The 20,665-nt window shown below is 39.7% G+C and overlaps 1 protein-coding gene across 1 annotated transcript; it reads left to right on the plus strand.

Annotated features, from left to right (window-relative positions):
* The first annotated feature begins 3,735 nt into the window (after positions 1 to 3,735).
* On the plus strand, positions 3,736 to 20,026 carry TNMD (tenomodulin). Its single transcript, XM_047075706.1, has 7 exons — positions 3,736 to 3,783; positions 3,939 to 4,070; positions 14,375 to 14,515; positions 14,726 to 14,827; positions 17,817 to 17,970; positions 19,355 to 19,521; positions 19,817 to 20,026. Exons 1-7 carry the CDS (start codon positions 3,736 to 3,738, stop codon positions 20,024 to 20,026), a joined length of 954 nt encoding a protein of 317 aa, XP_046931662.1.
* The last annotated feature ends 639 nt before the right edge of the window (positions 20,027 to 20,665 follow it).

The raw sequence follows: 20,665 nt of genomic DNA on the forward strand, positions 1-20,665 counted from the left end.
GGTGGGAATGCAAACTGGTGCAGCCACTGTGGAAAACAGTGTGGAGGTTCCTCAAAAAATTAAAAATAGACCTACCCGGTGACCCAGCAGTAGCACTGCTAGGAATTAACCCAAGGGATACAGGAGTACTGATGCATAAGGGCACTTGAACCCCAATGTTTATAGCAGCACTCTCAACAATAGCCAAATTGTGGAAAAAGCCTAAATGTCCATCAACTGATGAATGGATAAAGAAATTGTGGTTTATATACACAATGGAGTACTACGTGGCAATGAGAAAGAATGAAATATGGACCTTTGTAGCAACGTGGATGGAACTGGAGAGTGTGATGCTAAGTGAAATAAGCCATACAGAGAAAGACAGATACCATATGTTTTCACTCTTATGTGGATCCTCAGAAACTTAACAGAAGACCATGGGGGAGGGGAAGGGAAAAAAAAGAGGTTAGAGTGGGAGAGCGCCAAAGCATAAGAGACTCTTAAAAACTGAGAACAAACTGAGGGTTGATAGGGGGTGGGAGGGAGGGGGGCGGGTAGGTGATGGGCATTGAGGAGGACACCGGTTGGGATGAGCACTGGGTGTTATATGGAAACCAATTTGACAATAAATTTCATATATTGAAAAAAAACTGAGAATAAACTGAAGGTTGATGGGGAGTGGATAGGACGAGAAAGTGGTGATGGGCATTGAGGAGGGCACCGGTTGGGAGGAGCACTGGGTGTTGTATGGAAACCAATTTGACAATAAATGTCATATTAAATAAATAAATACATAAATAAATAAAACCATCATATTGCAACCAAAAAAAAAAAGACATTAGAGGTAATGCTTGGTATCATACTTTTTCATTAAGTTTACTAGGATGAAGGGCGCCTGGGTGGCTCAGTCGTTGAGCGTCCCACTTCGGCTCAGGTCATGATCTCACGGTCCGTGGGTTCGAGCCCCGCGTCGGGCTCTGTACTGATAGCTCAGAGCCTGGAGCCTGCTTCGGATTCTGTGTCTCCCTCTCTCTCTGCCCCTCCCCTGCTCATGTTCTCTCTCTCTCTCTAAAAAATAAATAAACATTAAAAAAAAAAGTTTACTAGTGTGAAATATCACTGTTATATAAGATTTGGCGATACTATTGCTATTGATTGAAATCTGAGTTATAAACGATACCGGAGAGAGCCAAAGCATAAGAGACTGTTAAAAACTGAGAACAAACTGAGGGTTGATGGGGGGTGGGAGGGAGGGGCGGGTGGGTGATGGGTATTGAGGAGGGCACCTTTTGGGATGAGCACTGGGTGTTGTATGGAAACCAATTTGTCAATAAACTTCATAAAAAAAAAAAACAAAAAAAAAAAAAAAAAAAAAAAAAAAAAAAAACCATTCAAAAGGAAAAATAAAAATTAATTATTAAATAAATAAATAAAAGCTGGAGAGATAGGCAGAGTCCAGACCATGAAGTCCCTATGATGTCACCATAAGTAGCTTTGATATTAATTATAGATAATGAATATACAGGAAAGGATTTTAAGCAGGGGCAAGAGTATCCTCAGATTTGAGTCTTAGAAAGATCACCTTGAAGGCAATGGATTGGAGGCAAAGAAACCAGTTAGGATTCTAATGCAACAGTAAAAGGATAAGAACCTCAACTAAGTGGCAATTGTGGATGGAGGCAATAGAACTGGAGAGATAATTCAAAGGCAAAATTGACTGGATTTAATAGTTGATTAAGCATGGGAGTGAACAAGAAAACAAAACTAAGGATCACTTGGACTAATTATTGTGTCATTCAGTGAGGAAGGTAATACAGAAAGAAGAGTATGTTTGGAAGGGGAGATAATTAATTCAGTTTGGGACATGTAATATTAGAGGTGCCTATGAAATATCCAAGTGAAGAGTTCCAATAGGTTAGATAAGACACATGGATCTAGAGCTCTAAAAGAACAGCCTTGGTTAGAGATATGGATTTGAGACTTCTCAAAGACCTAGACTAAAGTATTAATGGTCAACGTAGAGAGGAAAGAATGGCTTTGAAGGATGTAAGAATTTAGAATCCATAAGATTTGGTGACTGACTAAATCAAGAGAATGTGAAAAAGAGGAGGGAGTCTAGGACAAACCTCAGTTTTCTGGTTTTGGAGCCAGGGTGGGTGATGGTTCCACGGTTCCGGGATGAATTGTGCCCTCCACGCTACCAAACTCATATGTTGAAGCCCTAATACCCATTATCTTAGAATGTGACTATATTTGGAGATAGGGCTTTTAAAGAGGTAATTAAGGAAAAATATGGTTATATGCATTGGCTGTAGCCCAATATGACTGTTGTCTTCATAAGAAGAGATTAGAACATAGACATGCATAGAGAATGCCATGTGAATATGAAGAAGTCCATCTGCAAAGCAAGGAGAGAGGCTTCAGAAGAAAGCAAGTCTTCTGACACCTTGCTCTTGGATTTCTAGCTTCTAGAGCTGTAAGAATATAAATTTCTGTTGTTTACACCACCCAGTCTATGGTACTTTGTTATAGCAACTCTATAAAACTAATACAGCCACCAACCAAGATTAAGAATATGGGGGGCAGGGAGGGGCACCTGGGTGGCTCAGTCAGTTAAGCATTGAACTTCAGCTCAGGTCATGATTTCACTTTCAGTGTGTTCGAGTCCCGCATCAGGCTCTGTGCGACAGCTCAGAGCCTGGAGCCTGCTTTGGAATCTGTTTCACCCTTTTTCTCTGTCCCTCCCCTACTTGTGTTCTGTCTGTCTGTCTCTCTCTCTCTCAAAAATAAATAAACATTAAAAATTTTTTAAAAAGAATATAGGGGGCATGGAATAGGTTGGGAGAAGAGGGTGTCAAAAGAAGAGTTTGATGTGGGACACATTGAGTTTGAGGTTTCTGAGGTATGTCCAGGTAGAGATACTCAAATGGTTTTGAAATTCATGAGATAAAAAGTGGTTATAGATACAGATTTGGAAATCATTGATATGCAGCTGATACTTTATAGGAGTGGGTGAGCTCATACAAGAAGTGTATGTAGATTAAGAAGATCATCAAGGATAGAACCACAAAGAATATCAACATTAAGGAACAGACTGAGGAAGAGGATTTAGAAAAGGAAAATAATCAGAGAGCTAGGATGAAGAGAGAGAGAAAAGTTATAAGTAATCTTTTAACCCTGTTTTTAATTAAAATTAGTTGATAACATATTGGTCTCTGTCCTCAAAGAACTTTATCATAGTGGCAGAGGCAGTATCTTATTCATTTCTGAATTTCCAACACCAAGTACAGTGCCTGACATTTAATATTTCTGCAATAAATATTTGTTAAATCACATGGAATTGAAATCAGGACTTCATTCTTTTTTGTTTTGTTTTGTTTGCTTATTTCTGGAGTGTGCAGCATGTGTTGCCACTGATATTTTAAGTTCGTAGTGAAAAATCATTTCAATGTGTCCTAGGCTTGGTCCCATTCCAAACCAACCCCCAGGACAATAGTTTTCATTATAACCTTCTGTCTTTGCCAATCAGGATGGAATTCTGTGCACAGAAGTTATATACATATATGGGTATATCTATGTAACAAACCACAGCACAGGAGCCCCCTGGGTTACCTCAGGCTCTGGTATGACATATTTGAGCCATATAAATTCAGCTTCTCCTCTGGCATCTGTTAGCTGACTCACTTGCAACTCCACCTCAGCAGTGGTCTCTCAGTCCTCTCAAAGCAGGAAAAGAGTACTGTGCGCTGAGAGAGCATGGCAAAGAATCCTCCAGAGAACTGTGAGGACTGTCACATTCTAAATGTAAGTTGATTCATATTTTTTCCCTTTTGAGCAGAAGCATGGTTTCACAGATTTATTGTATCGCAATGTGAACATTAAAAAGAGAAATCAAAGGTGATTTTGAATTATGGCTTGCTATTTTAAGAGCTGTTGTGTATTGTTTTATTCTCTCTTAGGCAGAAGCTTTTAAATCCAAGAAGATATGTAAATCACTTAAGATTTGTGGATTGGTGTTTGGTATCCTGGCCCTAACTCTAATTGTCCTGTTTTGGGGGGGCAAACATTTCTGGCCAGAGACACCCAAAAAAGTAAGTAAATGCACATATTATCTAATGCTTCTGTTTTGAGTTTGATTGAATTTAATTAGTGCTTGATGTGTATATTACTCTGAAAATGAAAATCATTAAGTCCCTTTTGCATATATTTTCTGGTTTTATGAAGAACTGAATCAAGATTTTGCTTTCTTTCATTTGTGTAATTATTTTGGTAAAGGAAAGTTTGTTTTCTGCATTTCAGTTAATAATGATAAGAATAGAATTAGCCATTCTTTTATAATGCTTGGGTTTAAGAAGTTAAGACTCCTACTAGAAGCAAATTTTTTACTGTAAGAAAAAATATTTTTCATCTCCCTTTCAATTATCTGGGCAGAAGTTGATGGAAAAGTAATATACAACCACATAAAAAGAAGTCACCAGAAATGGCAGCAAAGGATTTTCAGGGATTATGTTTCTGACTTAATGTATCTGTTCTGAGGTCAGGCAGAAAATACCTTTTCAGAAGAAGCAATTCTCATACCTGACTTCACATGCATTTATGACTTAAAAAAAAAACAGCGCTTTTCTGCTCCTCAGTAGCCATAATTGTCACTTACCCATGAGATAGTAATGCCACAAGGTAGAAACAAGGGACACCAAGTCATTAATCACAGGTATCTCAGAAAACTTCTGATATTAGGGTAATTTGGTAAACCTGACTGGCCATTGTCATTGATATTTGTGTATCTTAGTGTTATTGTTATACCCAGACTCACACACAATAGGCAAATTTAGATGTGACCCAAAGAAAGTGGTCCCTTCATGCTAACCATTTCCATTTAAGAGAGAATTAATAAATGTACAAGCTACAAGGTGTGAAGATGGTTTTATGTCTTTGCCACATTTTTCTCTCTGCATGTGGGTTGTTGTTACTGTTGCTATTAATTTGTTATCATGAGATCATAATTTTTATTTGATAACAAATGTAGGAAGAGAAAGGCACATATCCAGGAGGGGGGATGAAAGATAAGAAGAAAATGGGTTTACATAGACTGCTGGGAGCCAAAGGAGTGATAAGAACAGAGAGGAAAGAGTATGGATTGATGAAAAAGGAGAGGCAGTGGGGAGAAAATAGAAAATTGACTGCACAAGTGTCCAAAAGAAAACAGGGAAATAAGGCATAGCTACCTTACTGTCATATCCACTTTCATCTAGTCCTAGAGTCTACCTTATCAAGTTTAAGTAAGAGGGAGAATGAAAAGCAAACCAGTCCATCTTTGTCTGCTTTTTTATTTGCACCTTGTTCCAGAATGGATTTCAGGCATCACCCAATGGTTATAGTTAGCCATTTCTCTCATTCTCTCTCTCTCTCTCTCTGTCTCTCTCTCTCTGTCTCATCTCATCTCATCTCTTGCACTGTGCCCTGCTTCTGAACTACTTTCTGTTCACATATCTTTCTAGAGAAGCCACCTATATTCAGGCTGTCAAGGTGGGCAAAGAAATAGAGATCAGGAAGGAAACAGAAAATGAATAAGAGCGCCAAAATGCATTCCATTCCCATTCTGTTACCATTTAGCTAATTCTCTAGGTGATATGTTGCCTCACATATTGAATATAGGTCCTTTTGACAATTATGGGTGAGTTAGAGGACAATAAACCCTTTTGTTCTCCATGGCCATAATGTACTTAACTGAGTGTGGTAGGTAGCTAGCCCTTTTGACCACCTGTACAAACTTGATTGAACAGTGGATCAGATGGCCTTTTTTGTTACTGTTGGTACTGCAAATGCTATTTTGAAAGAGTTTATGTGTTTTTCTAAACGTTCAATGTTATTTGCCTCAGTACTATAAATGACAAGTGGGACCTTGCTTTTATCTTGCAAGGTGTCAAACTCACTAACAGGGCCCATGGTCCCCTCTACTTCCATATCATATCATCTTTGTTTCTCACTTCAGTTCTCTTCTTAATGCATTATAAGGAGCAATCCTGTGATTCCTCAAACCAAAACTAAAACCTAGTCAGTGCATGCACAGAAGAGGTCAAGTATGCTATGAAATAAAGTAATCCATCTTGGGATGAAGTAATCCATTTTGGGATGTACTTTTCAGCAAAGGGGTTCTCAGAAATGAGCAAAATTATTGTGAGGTAATCTGGTAAAAGACAATATGTGTCCCCTGGGTCAAGTTTTCCCACCATGAACAAAGGTTATTTGTTCTCCATTCCAGTGGGGAGCTGTAATTCGTTGTCTTTGATATTTAAGTCCTGGCCTTCACCACAAGACCCAGCTGGGTCCATTGCAAACTCAGGAACCAGCTGGAGATGTGGATGCTTCACTCAGTCCACCACTACCTTTAATTCCCAAAGAGCCCAAGAAACCATCTATGTTTCCAATGGCTGAGACTGCCAATAAACCTGCCTCAGAGCTGACTTATGAATCCTAGGAAGGAAAAAGAAGTCAGATTAGTCTTGGAAGATTTGCAAGGGAAAAGGATCCAGGCACCTTGCACAAAGACTCTCCCCTTAAGAATATGGCTTAGCAAGAAATGTGGGGCACCTGGGTGGCTCAGTCAGTTGAGCTTCTGACTTCAGCTCAGGTCATGGTCTTGTGGTTTGTGGGTTCGGGCCCTGCATCAGGTTCTGTGCTAACAAACAGCTCAGAGCCTGGAGACTCCTTCGGATTCTGTGTGTCTCTCTCCCCACCACCCCCCAGGCCCCCGCTCATGCTCTGCCTCCCTCTGTCTCTCAAAAATAAATAAATGTTATTTAAAAAAAAAGAGTATGGCTTAGCAAGAAACAAAAGTTAACAAATTAAAACCCAGGTTCTTCTGGGCTTTCCTTTACAAGCCTATGGGACCTGTGGGAACCCGTGGAGACAGAATTGATGTTGCTGTGCTTATGGATGGACTGATTTTTTTGTTGTTCTCCTGGGGCTTCCTCCAAGCTCTTAGTGTTTGCTCCTTCAGCCTCCATCATAGCTTCTCTTTATTTTGTTTTTTTTTTGACATCTGTTTATAATAAACAGTGTTTATTTAACATCTCACATCTGATGTTGACATTTCCATGCCAGTAAGTCCTCCCCCTCCTTCCATTACCTCCCACCTTGATGTGTACAAAATACCCAGATTCTTGATCCCAAAGTGAGAGTAAGCCATGCTTGATTCCCTCTCCTCACACACCCCAGGCATAAACACATGTGCATGCATGCATGTGCAAATGCATACACACACATACACACACTCCAGAAAGAGAAAAGCATCAAAATGAAGTGAAATGAAAGGGACTAAACCTAGAGGAACAGCCGCACTCCCTTACAGGCTCCAGGCCCCTAACCCACAACCACATATAGGAGCCACTTAAGCTGAATGAAAGCCAGACCATCAAATGCTTGTATTCAGCTTTCTCAGCCAAATGGAAGGTACCTATTCAGTCCCAGAGATTTTGAGAGTGCATCACAATGAAGCTCCACTTCTAGGCAGTGACTGCCCAAGGATCTTTGAAGCCAATACCCTAGAGAAACATTCTTCCTTTAAAGTTCCCTGCATTACACATTTAACTTGAAGCAATTAGAAGCCAACTCCCCAGCTAATTCATCCAACATGGAGAAAGCAAGTCATAAAAATCCCAGCCCTTATATCAACAATCTATAGATGTAGCACAAACCTTGTAACCTATCCACTCCAATCCTTTGTAAAATGAGGCAAAAGGATAATAAATTAAATAAATGAAATTCTGCCCTTCCTACCATATCCAGGAACTACTTGGTGACTTTAGGACTCTTTAGAAACCATAAATCCTAAGGCCCACACAGCACTCAAGATTATTGGGGGTATCCTCACAACTCCTCCATACTATCAGTATGAGAAGAGAAGTGGTAAGGATATGTGGGTATCCTTCTGCCTTCTCCCCACCTCAACTGCAAATAATCATTAAGACAGCATCACCCAGGATTGCCAGTTCAATATCATCGTATGCTGAAAATCCTTTGTTCGGAAAAAGCACTTCCTTGTTAAGTCTGGATCTAGCTTTCCTGTGCCTATTTCTCTAATACTAGCATTGGCCAGAGACCCATCTTCTTCTTCTTCAATGCCTCTTCTAGGCACATAAAGAATAAAACTCTCTTTCCTGAGTTCTCTGGGCTTTCCTACACAGCAGTTTGGTAGCTAAAATGTGGGTCTGGAGAAGCATTCATACCCTCAAGGAAAAAGTTGGAGTTATAGCTGGAATCTCTTTAGCAGAGGGACTGAGCTTCACCAGATGGTGCCACATTGGCATTTTAAAAAAGAAGGCTTCTCTTCATTTTATTTTCCTCCCAAACCATTGCAGAAGGAAAGTCCACCCTTATACAGACAGCAGCTCTCACTGGGCCAGTTCTTGCTGTAGGTTATTAAGAGGTTAATACCAATCATGTAGATGAGAACTCTGGCTACTAATGGGCACATTCTGATTTAGTCCCTCCATTCTACAAGGCAGCATTTGCTGAGCAACTTACATGGCACCAACAAGGAAAACCTGGCTCCTCAGAGGGAACTGTCTTTTAGAGGCTGAGAGTGGGACTGGAGCTGTATAGGGAAAGTAGCCCAGGTGATCAACAGATAATAGCATAGTAGCAGTCCAATCATCAACCTGATAGGTATTAGTCCAAATCTGAGCAAAAGTAATTTTGTCAACTATTCAACATTGCATCTGGCAAGGAGTGGGAGATAAAGATGGGAACTGAACTTCCAGAGAAATTTGGTGACTTGCTCAAGGTCACACAGCTTTTAAGTGGCAGAGTTGAGGCTAGGACTAGAACCTGGTCTAAAGATTCTTTCTACTATTCTTTCTGGTCTAAAGATTCTCTCTACTATTCTGATAAGTATTCTACTATTCTACTTTCTGGTCTAAAGATTCTCTCTACTATTCTGATAGGTATTAGTCCAAATCTGAGCAAAAGTAATTTTGTCAACTATTCAACATTGCATCTGGCAAGGAGTGGGAGATAAAGATGGGAACTGAACTTCCAGAGAAATTTGGTGACTTGCTCAAGGTCACACAGCTTTTAAGTGGCAGAGTTGAGGCTAGGACTAGAACCTGGTCTAAAGATTCTTTCTACTATTCTTAAGATGCATATAAGAATGAGGGGAAAACTTCCCAACCAACTTGAGTCTATAGATGAAAGAAATGTTTTTTTTTTCTCATTGAAAAAGAGGAATGTTTGTGCTGCTTATGCCAATTTTTTTCAGGGCTGAGAGCTGGTGATTGAAGATGCAGAAGTCCAACTTTGCATAAGAAACAATCTGTCTGCTCTGTGTTGGTAAAGAAATACCCAGAGGCCCTTTAATTCCCACAGGCTAGGTTGGTAATAAAATGGTACAATGCATTCCCTTCCCTTCCTTCCAGCCTAACACCTGATAACCAGCTATTCTGAGCATGTATTTCACCTTTGGAGAGTGTACCTCATAAACAGTAAAGGATGAAGGTGGAGAGAAGAGCAGCTAGATTAATCACAGGCTTTAAGAAAAAAAAAGAGGTTAGAGTGGGAGAGAGCCAAAGCATAGGAGACTGTTAAAAACTGAGAACAAACTGAGGGTTGATGGGGGGTGGGAGGGAGGGGAGGGTGGGTGATGGGTATTGAGGAGGGCACCTTTTGCGATGAGCACTGGGTGTTGTATGGAAACCAATTTGACAATAAATTTCATATATTGAAAAAAAAGAATTGCTCTTAAAATAAATAAATAAATAAATAAATAAATAAAAATTTAAAAAAGCAGGGTGGGGGGGAGACACCCGAGTGGCTCAGTTGATTAAACCAATTATGTAAATCTAGTATAGGAACTAAGACTCAGTATTTTAAAAAAATTTTTTTAAATGTTTATTTTTGAGACAGAGAGAGACAGAGCATGAACGGGGGAGGGTCAGAGAGGGAGACACAGAATCTGAAGCGGGCTCCAGGCTCTGAGCGGTCAGCACAGAGCCCGACGCGGGGCTTGAACCCACAAACCGTGAGATCATGACCTGAGCCGAAGTCGGACGCTTAACCAACTGAGCCACCCAGGTGCCCCAAAACTAGGACTCAGTATTTTAAAAAAACATTCTTTAGGTGAATCTGAGGCATGGCCAGCTTTCAAAACCAGCAACTGGGAATAAGAAACCACACCCTCCTTCCCTCCTTCCCAAGGTCTTGCCCTTGGATCTTTCTGTCTACCTCTGTTACCCCCTCCTCTGGCTCAGACCTCTTCTGTAGAGTTCTGCTGCCCTCATTGTTTGATTTTGTCTGTCCTATTTTCTGCTATTTTCAATCTGCCAAACCCCAGGCAAGTGCCCACTCACACCCTGGGGGTTAAGGCCACGCTGCTGCTGGATTTCTCTTCCTTCAATCCCCTTTTCTTTTGTCTTGTTTCCCTGCCAGAGTCTTTCTCAGGCTTCTGTTTTGCCCCCTGGATAAACTCCAATCTGCCAGGCCCTTACAGCCTGGTCCCCATCAATCATTCCACCTAGAGGATCATCCCATTGTGCCTTCTTGGTTAAGCTCAGGGAGTCCAAATGATTTGTTTGCCTGGCTTCAGAAACAACGTGGGAGTTTCCATTTCTACCTCTTTCTTCGTGCAATTTATTTCATCAGCCAGGCTGCTGTGTTTCCTTTCGGCCTTAATAAATCCTATGTATGCATTCTGCAAAAAAAAAAAAAAAAAAAAAAAAAAAAGAAACAAACCTAAGCCAAATGTCCTCAAATCCCTTTCAGGAAAGGCTAAAGGCACTTGCCCCCAAAATCGATCCGTCACACTGGGGTCTGAGGCAACAGTATTTTTTTACAAAAACTAATCTCAGAGATTGCCACAAACTGAGGCAAGAAATGGAAGACTGTGAAAGAGGGAAGTTAGGACTCATTTGTACCTCAGTGGAGGATTTAACTGGAATGAGGAAAGAATGTATAAGGGCCAGGGAAGAGAAATGAGTTTGGTTTTGCTCCATGTTTTCTCAGTGTGGTCTTCTTACATCTCTCACCACCTGAACTTAACCACATATCTATTTCATTTCACTTCTGAGTCATATCCCACTCCATAGGCTTCCCTGTCCCACTCCAGTGTCCTTATAGTTAAGATGAGACCTAAGTGTGGGTAGAACAGGAACGTATCAGAGTGGTGCTGGAAGGATGCCCTTGCCTCTCAAATATCTCCTATTCCTGGTGTCATTGTGCTTAAAATCCATCATTAGTAATTCATTCTTTTGGCTTAAGTATTTCACTCCACTTTTTAAAGAGATAAATACCAATCATGGTCATCTTAGTGTGAAATCATTTGTCAAATTTATTTTTTCTTTGACATAAGGGACCTGAAGCACCATGAGATTCTTTGATGTCTAGACAGGAAACAAAAGGATAGAGGAAGATGGGAAGAAGGGGAAGGACTAAGAGAGTACAAAGGAAACAGGATATGAAAAGAAGAGAAAGGGGAACCTAGAAACACCAATAATTAACTTTCCCTATTTGCCAATTTGACAGTAGTGTCGTCCTCATCACAGTCTGTCCTTGCTCTGTCCTTCCTGAAGTAAAGCTGAGTTGGGGACAGTGTGAGATGAGCTACTGAGCACCCAGTCATACATTTCTCAGGCCAGTCATCCTGTCTCTGCTATAGTTAGTGCCTGGAAAGGACAAAACCATTTGGTCCTTTATCTCCAGAAAGACCCTCAGCCCCTGAGCCATTGAGCTTAGTAGAGAGAAAAGTACTTCTGAGGCCAAAGGCATGAGCTCAGTCTTCATATGGGCCAGTGGCGCTTGCATAGCCATTTCCCAGGCAATGTGCTCCACAGGGACCTGGGCGAGACAGTATGTCTGGATTTGCTCAAACCCATCCCAAAACAGTCCAAAGTGGGCCACCAGCATCATCTTCCTAGACAAGGACAGTCTGTTCCAAAAGGATACTTCCAATAGTAGAATTCCATCTGGGTGAATATATAGCCTCCCACTCCCACCCCTTAACCAGGATTCACACGTAAATGAAGTCATTCTGATCCCACTCCATTTAGCAGCCTATCATTGCTAAAAATAAGCCAATAATCTGGTTAATGAATGTGATCAGAATGGACCCCTTCTCTCCCACCAAATCAAACCAAACCAAAGAAAAACCCAAAAAACCTCTTTGAAGGAATGTTGAAAGTAATCAAGATCTGCTGAGCTTGGCAGTTTCCAATAGTTTTCATCTAGCAAGGTGTCCAAGTGAAGTGCATTGCCAACAGTGCAGGAAAAGTCATTCCACAGAAGTACACTGAAATTCTAAATGTCACCGGTATGGTTCCATAGTCTTCTACCAATGATTGAAAATACAGCCTGTATTTTTTTCTTTTGCCCAGGTAGGCAGCATTCCAACATCCCCTAGTCTCTAACCTCATTTTTCTAAGCAATAATCCATCAGTGGTGCTGCTCATGAAACAAACACCCCACCCCACCCCCAATGACTAGTAGTGTCGACATTTGTCTCAACAATGTATAGTACTTCTAAAGAAATTCCCTCCCATTAGGAGATCTGACAAGACTGGATCTGAAGTAGATGCCTCTCTCCTCTACTTAGGTCAGGCCTACTTAGAGTTCAATTTCTTGCCATAGGTAGACATTTCTCAAGCTGGCTGCAGAGCTGAAATTGAGGAAATATTTATAACTAGAAGCAAATAACAAGCCTAAAGGAATTTGTTTGCTACCTGTCACAAACCAGGCCAGAATTCCTGAGTTAACTCTGCAGTTGCTGGAAGGTTGTAAATATCATTTTCCTTCCCCTTTTAAAGTATGGTGTCTTAAAAGAACTTGCCAATGTTTAAAATCTCTTTATGAAGCTGAGAATTTGTCCCTGGTGGGAAAAACATATGCTGTATAGTTAATATTTAATTTAGTATACCCAGTACTTAAGTACTGACCCTGTCCAAAGCACTGCAGAGCTACAAAGAAGTAAATGACATTATTGCTTCCTATTCAGCAGCTACAAAGACTTTTAACACTTGAAGCAACATTGTTTCTACAAACCCTTCCAACTTGTTTTTCTAGTTGAGCTAGGGAGAATTTGACCAGGTTAAACTAACATTCAGTCACAGACACCCGCAGACATTAAAAAGCATCCCGACCCAGTATAAGCTCTAAAAGGCCTTCTGTCACTGGAAGCCATATCATTAGAAAGCAACATTGGCTCTATAAATAACTTGTTTTAGGGGAATTTTCATTTACCAAATGTTTTTTGTAAGGAAAACTAAGTAGGAAAAAACTTGATAGCAGGAAGCATCCTAACAACAGGAATAAGAGATTTCCACCTGGCACCATCAGGTCTGGCTTGGTTTGTGACAGGTAGCATATTACTTTAGGTTTGTTATTTGCTTCTAGCTACAAATATGTCATCAGTTATGGGTAATGGGCTTACTCCTAAACTGGGACACTTGATGGGACTGGTCCTCTTGGTCCTAAGAAAAAATTACCTCTTGTAGAGGGCCAGAGAGAATCTGGAGTTTTGCTTCAACCACTCAGGAACAACCTGATAAAGAAGCCTTTTCAAGGCACTATTCTTGTATGATACTGTATTACTTAGTGCAGGGAACTTGACACAATTGTCGAATTCTATATATATTCAAGTATAATATATTTCTACATATATTCAAGTATAATATACTTGAAGCCAACTGAATTAGGTTTGGAAAACAAAACTCAGGAATAAACTGAGTGGGTTTAGTTAGCCCATAAAAGAGACGGTCAGGGGAAGGCAATAAATGTATCCTGGAGTCGAAATGGAAGGAAAAGAAGCAGCTGAGGTTAGATAAGAGTATTACCTAATATTGGCCGAGGAGAATGGTCTTCAGATTCTAAAAAAGACCCAAGACTGCTGAGGCAATATTAAAGTCCTGGTTAGATAAGGAGATAAAGAGCAATACCTAAGCATTCTACATGTGTTCAAATCTGTTTCTCAGCCCCTAATGAATTTCATGGGGAGAGGGGGTGAACACTACTTGGAAGGGAAGTGGTAACTTAAAGAAGCAGCAGCAGTTTTACATGATCCCTCTGCTTAACATAAGGGAAAAATACTTTACAGGCTGGTTTGCAAAAATATCATTCACTATTTAATCAAGGCTGCCAAGAAAAAATGTTGGAATTTTAGTGATTAGTTCAGCAACTTGGGTTGAATACAAAATACTGGCTCTGAAGGGATCCCCATATCAGCTTCAAGTGCCAAGAAGCACCTCACTTTAATCTTGAGTCTCAGAGAATTCCCAATGGTAAGCTGCTGAGATGGCACCTCACCACAAAGGCTCCAGAAACAGAAGGTGCCCCAGATATTACCCAATTAAAGTGTCTTATGAAGGGACACACTGAGTATCTTAGAGCTTGTTTTCCTCTGTTCTTCCAGACATATGACATGGAGCACACTTTCTACAGCAATGGAGAGAAGAAGAAGATTTACATGGAAATTGATCCAGTGACCAGAACTGAAATATTCAGAAGTGGAAATGGTACTGATGAAACATTGGAAGTACATGACTTTAAAAATGTAAGTTGGTTATTCCACCCCTCAAGCTTTCCCACTTAAAATATTAGAACATTTGAGTCAAGTTAAAAAATAGCCTTTAGCCTCCACTGAGTTCGTAAAACAAAAGCTTTCCCTTTGAATTCAAATTTTGCCATCCTGGGGCCTTAATAGATCATGGACCTCGTTAACTGTCACTATTTCAGGAAGGTCTATTTTTTTGTCTGTTTATAGGGCTACACTGGCATCTACTTTGTAGGTCTTCAAAAATGCTTCATCAAAACTCAGATTAAAGTGATTCCTGAATTTTCTGAACCAGAGGAGGAAATAGATGAGGTAAGTAAGAATATTAATAGTGGTAGGAAAAGCCATCATTTATTGGGTGTTAACTATATGCCAGACATTGTACTAAATGCTTTACTCTCATTTGATGCTTACAATGACCCTACAGAGAGGTGCTATTATTATCCCCACTTTCCAATGAGGAAACTGAGTTCAGAACCAAAATGTGACTTTTCCAAGGTCACACAACTAGTGAGGAGCAGATTGGGATCTTGAACTTGGGCCTTTTGAAAAATGAAAGTTCATGCTATTAGGAGCAACACTGTACTTTTATACCTGGGTAACCATTAACATTCTGTACATTTGCTTCTAAACCAAAGATTTCTAGTAAGATGTGTGAGCCAGAGGAACCAAAGCAATCCTGCTTAAAGATAAAGTCTTAAAAAGAAAAGTCCCAAGGCCACCTGAGATCCTTGCCGCTTTTATAACACTGTGGCATTCACCTATTTAAAAGATTCCAGTTCATTCACTTTACCATTGTATGCTAGACTCTGCTAATGAAATAATCTGCATTTAACCTCACTAGGAAAGGCAAAAGCAAAGAAGGTAAGAACCGCAGTGTAATAACAAATTCTCTGAAAACATACTGTCAGGCCAGGGTAAGGCAACCTAAGATACTGGTGCAATCACTAAATGGCCCCTGAAAACCTAGTGGGGGATGGAGGATTATTCACTAAAACACAACTATCATTAAAGCCCTTGAAGCTCTTAATGCTTTCCTGATATTCCTCCTGTAACTACAGTATGTTGCTATCAGTGAAGGAATAAGGGGAAACTTAGCTAAAGCCATATTGTGGCAGCATATTCCCACTGTAGCCAGAAATAAACAATTATTTGTTTGGTTTATTTGGTTTTCTTTTAGTGTTTAACTGGCAAATGTAAAATTAAATTATGGCAATGGCACAGTGGCCTCTCTATGTACTGTAAAGACCTCTTTCTTCTTTCTCTCCCCCATTTTTTCACTATTTTCCTACATAGCTCTTTCTATTTTAATTCTCATCTACCCATTTATTTTTTTCTTCCCTTTTTCTATTTTTTGGGGGGTGATGTGGGATAAGGAGCCCTTTATCCTTTCCTTTACCCAAGTCTCAGAACTGTCATTGGCTCCCCCAGACATGCCACTGGTCTCCTTATGGCCAGAGAAATTACAGACCCTTATTACTAGAATTTCCAAGGAAAAAAAGAAACTTTCCCAGAGACAATGCTGTGTTCTCAAAGTCTATGGTAGTGAAAAATTTTAGAGATTAAAAAAAAGCATAAATTCAATGCATCTGAGGAACAGAACAACTTCCAGGATATTAGGAATTACTGCCTAATTAGGAATTAGGCAAGGATAAGTTGAAGGGAGAGTCAATAGGAGAAAAAGGCAGTACATGTTGCTTTTTTTTTTTTTACAGAAAATAATGTAAACATTTGAGTAGGGCCAGCCATCAATAAAACCTTGAACTAATACAACAGGATTTATTTTTCTGAAAAAGATAAAGGCAAAGTCTCATAATGTCTCATTTTGGCCCTAATTTATTCTTCAATTAATTTTGCCAAATCTTTTAAATAACATAAGTATTTATCTCATGATAGTGAGATTACTTTTATCTTCAATTATATATATTCAGGCTACAGATTTTTTATGAGTTAAGTTTGCAGTTCTGGATGACAAAATCCCTCTTATTCTGTTCTCACCACTGTATCTATGGTGTGTGCATGCTAAACATACAGAGCAGGTATATAAATAGCCCTGATTTTGCTAACAAAGCTAGTCAGCATACCAACCTCATTTTCTACAATCTGTTTCAACACATCCCAAGGTCTTTACAGACTCAAAGTTGAAGAAGCTAAGACTTGAGAGTTTTAAATAACTAGGGAAAAATTATAGAAAGCCATATTTCAGAGAACGTATTAATAAAAACACTGAAATCATAAAGCTAGAAAGAAACAAAAAAGAAAAGTAAAAGCCTTATTAAGAGTAGGGAAAATGTCGGGGTGCCTGGGTGGCTCAGGTGGTTAAGTGTCTGACTCTTAATCTTGGTTCAGGTAATGATCTCACAGTTCATGAGATTGAGCCCCGCATTGGGCTCCACACTGTCGGTGCTGGACTTATTTGAGATTCTCTCTCTCCCTCTCTCTCTTCCCATCCCCCATCCGCTCTCTTTCCTTCTGTCTCTCTCTCTCTCAAAATAAATAAATAAACATTAAAAAAATTTTTTGAAGAGTAGGGGGAAATGTCAAGGCCCAAAAGAGAAGTGAGTAAGAGAGTAGGTACATAGATCAACTACTTCCAATACAAGAAACTGAAGAGAAGGCAGTGTTCTTGACAATATAAGAAAAGCTACCTAAAGAAAAATACACTGTGAGACAAACTCTAAGCATCTAGAATGAAAGGAGTAAAAGAACGGTAAGGCCAGTGAAGTCACAATCTAAAGACTGGACTGTAACACACAAAAAAAGACATCTTTTACACTACAACTAGCCACCATTAACAGGCAAATCTTGTAAAACCAAAATAGTAAGTTCGATTGCTATTTAATTGATCTCACCAGTTTGGATTATAGGAGTTTTTTCAGCTTGAGATCAAATCCTGCTTGCAATCTTAGTTGCAAGCCTAAAACAAGGCAGGCACTCACAACATCCATTTAAAAGAGCAAAAACAAATGTAAATCACTCAGGGTTCCAGAAGCCCAATTAAAACATATATGGCCCAGTGGGAGGCCCAGAAAAAACGATGGACAACCTTCCTAACTGTAAGTGAAATGGTAGCAGAGCAAACTCCTGGTACAGTGAGTAGCCTTACTGTTAGACCTGAGAGAGGGATCAATTTTTAACTCTCTCAAAGGCACCTACTGTATGCACATACACAGCTAGTTCACAGACAGCCCTGGGATTGGAATTGTTATCCAAACTTAAAATAGAGTGGTTTCCAGTATTCCATAATGTCTCACTCATTTTATTAATTTCTCTGCCTATCCCCACCCTGAACTTCTCTCAGAATGAAGAAATTACCACCACTTTTTTTGAACAGTCTGTGATTTGGGTCCCAGCAGAAAAGCCTATTGAAAACCGAGACTTTCTGAAAAATTCCAAAATTCTGGAAATTTGTAATAATGTGACCATGTATTGGATCAATCCCACTCTAATAGCAGGTATGACCTCCTTCTCCTCCTCCTCTTTCCAAAGTCAGTAACAGGTTAATGTTCCCATCATTTAGAAACTACATTTCTAGGAACACAAATGATCAGCTTGTATCTTAGATGAAACTGTATATGCTCACCACCAAGGGAGGAAGGAATTTTTCACAGCCAAGTTATAAATCAGATAAATCAATGCTGACAGGCTTTTAAATATCCCAGCAAAGTTAATGCCACCCTAATGTGACTAGTGATAGCAAAAAACTAATCTTTCTTTGCACATCTATATTCATTGCAGTTGGGATATCAGACTATTGCTCAAACCACTGTGTACCCAACCCAAGAACAGAAGAGAGGAGCCAAAACAATGTTCTGTTGTCACAAGAATGATTCTCTGTGTTGACTGGTGGCATTCTCCCCAGAAGACAGGACAGTCATTGTAATACAAATTTCTTTGTGGCTGTTTTAGGAATCACTATAAAAGTAATTGAGGGCTAGAGATCTACAGTAGAAGAGGTCAGCTCTCAACTTCCAATCAGCTCATAGAAAAGGCAAAGGTCTCTGGACGTCTTATTCTTCCCAGCTAATATAGAATTTGACCTCCTTCATTCTAGACAGAATAAATTACTATTTATTCAAGAGAGACCACTCTTACCAAACCAAGAAGCTATTGGTACTTTTTGGCAGCTTAAAAAAAGAGGCAACTAAAGACAATGTGATATTCTGGATTGGATGCTAAAACTTCTGCTTCAACATTCTTTTTCTAAAAGACATTAATGGAAATAATGATGCAATCTGAATAAAGTCTATAGTTTAGTTAATAGAATTGTATCAATGCTAATTTCTTAGTTTTCATAATTGTACCAAGGTTATTTAAGATGCTAATGTTAGGAGAAACTGGATAAAGGGTATATAGGAACTCTGTACAATCATTACAACTCTTCTGTAAATGGAGGATTATTCATAAATAGAATTTTTTTAAAAAAACCATTTTAAGACAGGAAAGAGAGGAGAAAGCAGGGGAAGACAGAGGGCACTAAATCAAATCCAGCAATCAAAAAATATTTACTGAGCACTTATCAAAGGTAAAATCATTGTTGGGAGACACCTAAGTCCCCTCTCCTAGTTTTAAAATTAGGGTGCTAGTAAGGCAAACAGTAAGTATTCAATGCTAAATGAGCAAAGAAGAGATCTGCGTACATGGGAATAGTCAGATTTGTTTGGGGGAAAATCTCTTTATAATTGCAGCTGAAGGAGTTTGGAAAAGTGGTTCATGCTTGCCTAAATGATGGCATTGACAAGATAATGAAAATCTCTATTCCCAACACCATAACCCCAAAGACTTCTTTTGGGAACCATCTGCAAAGGAGGTGCATCAAAACTTTGTTTATTCCCTTAGTTTCAGAGTTACAAGACTTTGAGGAGGATGGTGAAGATCTTCACTTTCCTACCAATGAAAAAAAAGGGATTGAACAAAATGAGCAGTGGGTGGTCCCTCAAGTGAAGGTGGAAAAGACCCGCCATGCCAGACAAGCAAGTGAGGGAGAACTTCCAATAAATGACTATGTAAGTTACATTCATGTCACTCTGTTAGAGGGATAGCAAAGAGCCCTCAAAAAACTCACTACCCCTTAGATCAAAGTCATTAAAAGGTGCATGGTCATTGTTTTAACAAAAAATATTTAAGAAACTTGTAATCCCTAAGGGGCTCATTCATAATCAATCTTGATCAATCTTGATCAGACTAAGGAATTTAGTTTCTCACCAGTCCCCAGTTCATGTAGTCTTATAGTCCTTCCCTGCTTGGTGGGCCTTTTCTTAGTGAACCTTACCCTCCAACCATGGTTTATTCTTCTTTCAGACTGAAAATGGAATAGAATTTGACCCCATGCTGGATGAGAGAGGTTATTGTTGTATTTACTGCCGCCGAGGCAACCGCTACTGCCGCCGTGTCTGTGAACCCTTGCTAGGTTACTACCCATATCCATACTGTTACCAAGGAGGGCGGGTTATCTGTCGTGTAATTATGCCTTGCAACTGGTGGGTGGCCCGCATGCTGGGGAGGGTCTAATGGCAAGTTTGAGCTCAAGTGCTTAAACTTCTGGCAGCCAACATATAATAAATGCATGCTATTCAATGAATTTCTGCCTATGAGGCATTTGGCTCCTAGTAGCCAGTACTCCAGAATTACTTGTAGGTAATTTCTCTCTTCATGTTCTAATAAACTTTTACATTATCATCAATGGCCTGATTGCTGTTGAATACACTAGGTAAATGTTTACTAAGAATATTTCCTGCAACTGAAATGGAGTAGATCTGTCTAACATGGATGACAATGATGAAAACTTGCATTGTATCAGGTTTGGGGAGTAGGAAAGGGCAAAGAATAAGGATTCTCAAATATCGTAGATTACTATGTTGTATTGAGAAAGTAGAAATGAGGGGCTGATGATAAAATGTCCCCATAATTGATGCATAAAAAAACTTGTCCTCTTGTGCATAGCCCCAGTGTTTAATTATCTGAGAGACATATTGTGGTCTTGCTCAAGCATCTGTTAAGCTGCTGGCCAGGCAGTGAGTCACAGCAGGCCAGCACTAAAATGTTCTAAGTGCTCAGACTCAGCAAAGGAGAAAGGTAACCTAGCAAAAAGGGTCCCAGGCTCTCCTCCTATAAACAGGAACTCAACTTTGGACACATTCAACATTTATA

This window comes from Lynx rufus, unplaced genomic scaffold (genome assembly GCF_022079265.1).
Source record: "Lynx rufus isolate CCGP_SWC_20201006 ecotype Redwood Valley unplaced genomic scaffold, mLynRuf1.p SCAF_14, whole genome shotgun sequence".
Taxonomy (NCBI): Eukaryota; Metazoa; Chordata; class Mammalia; order Carnivora; family Felidae; genus Lynx; species Lynx rufus.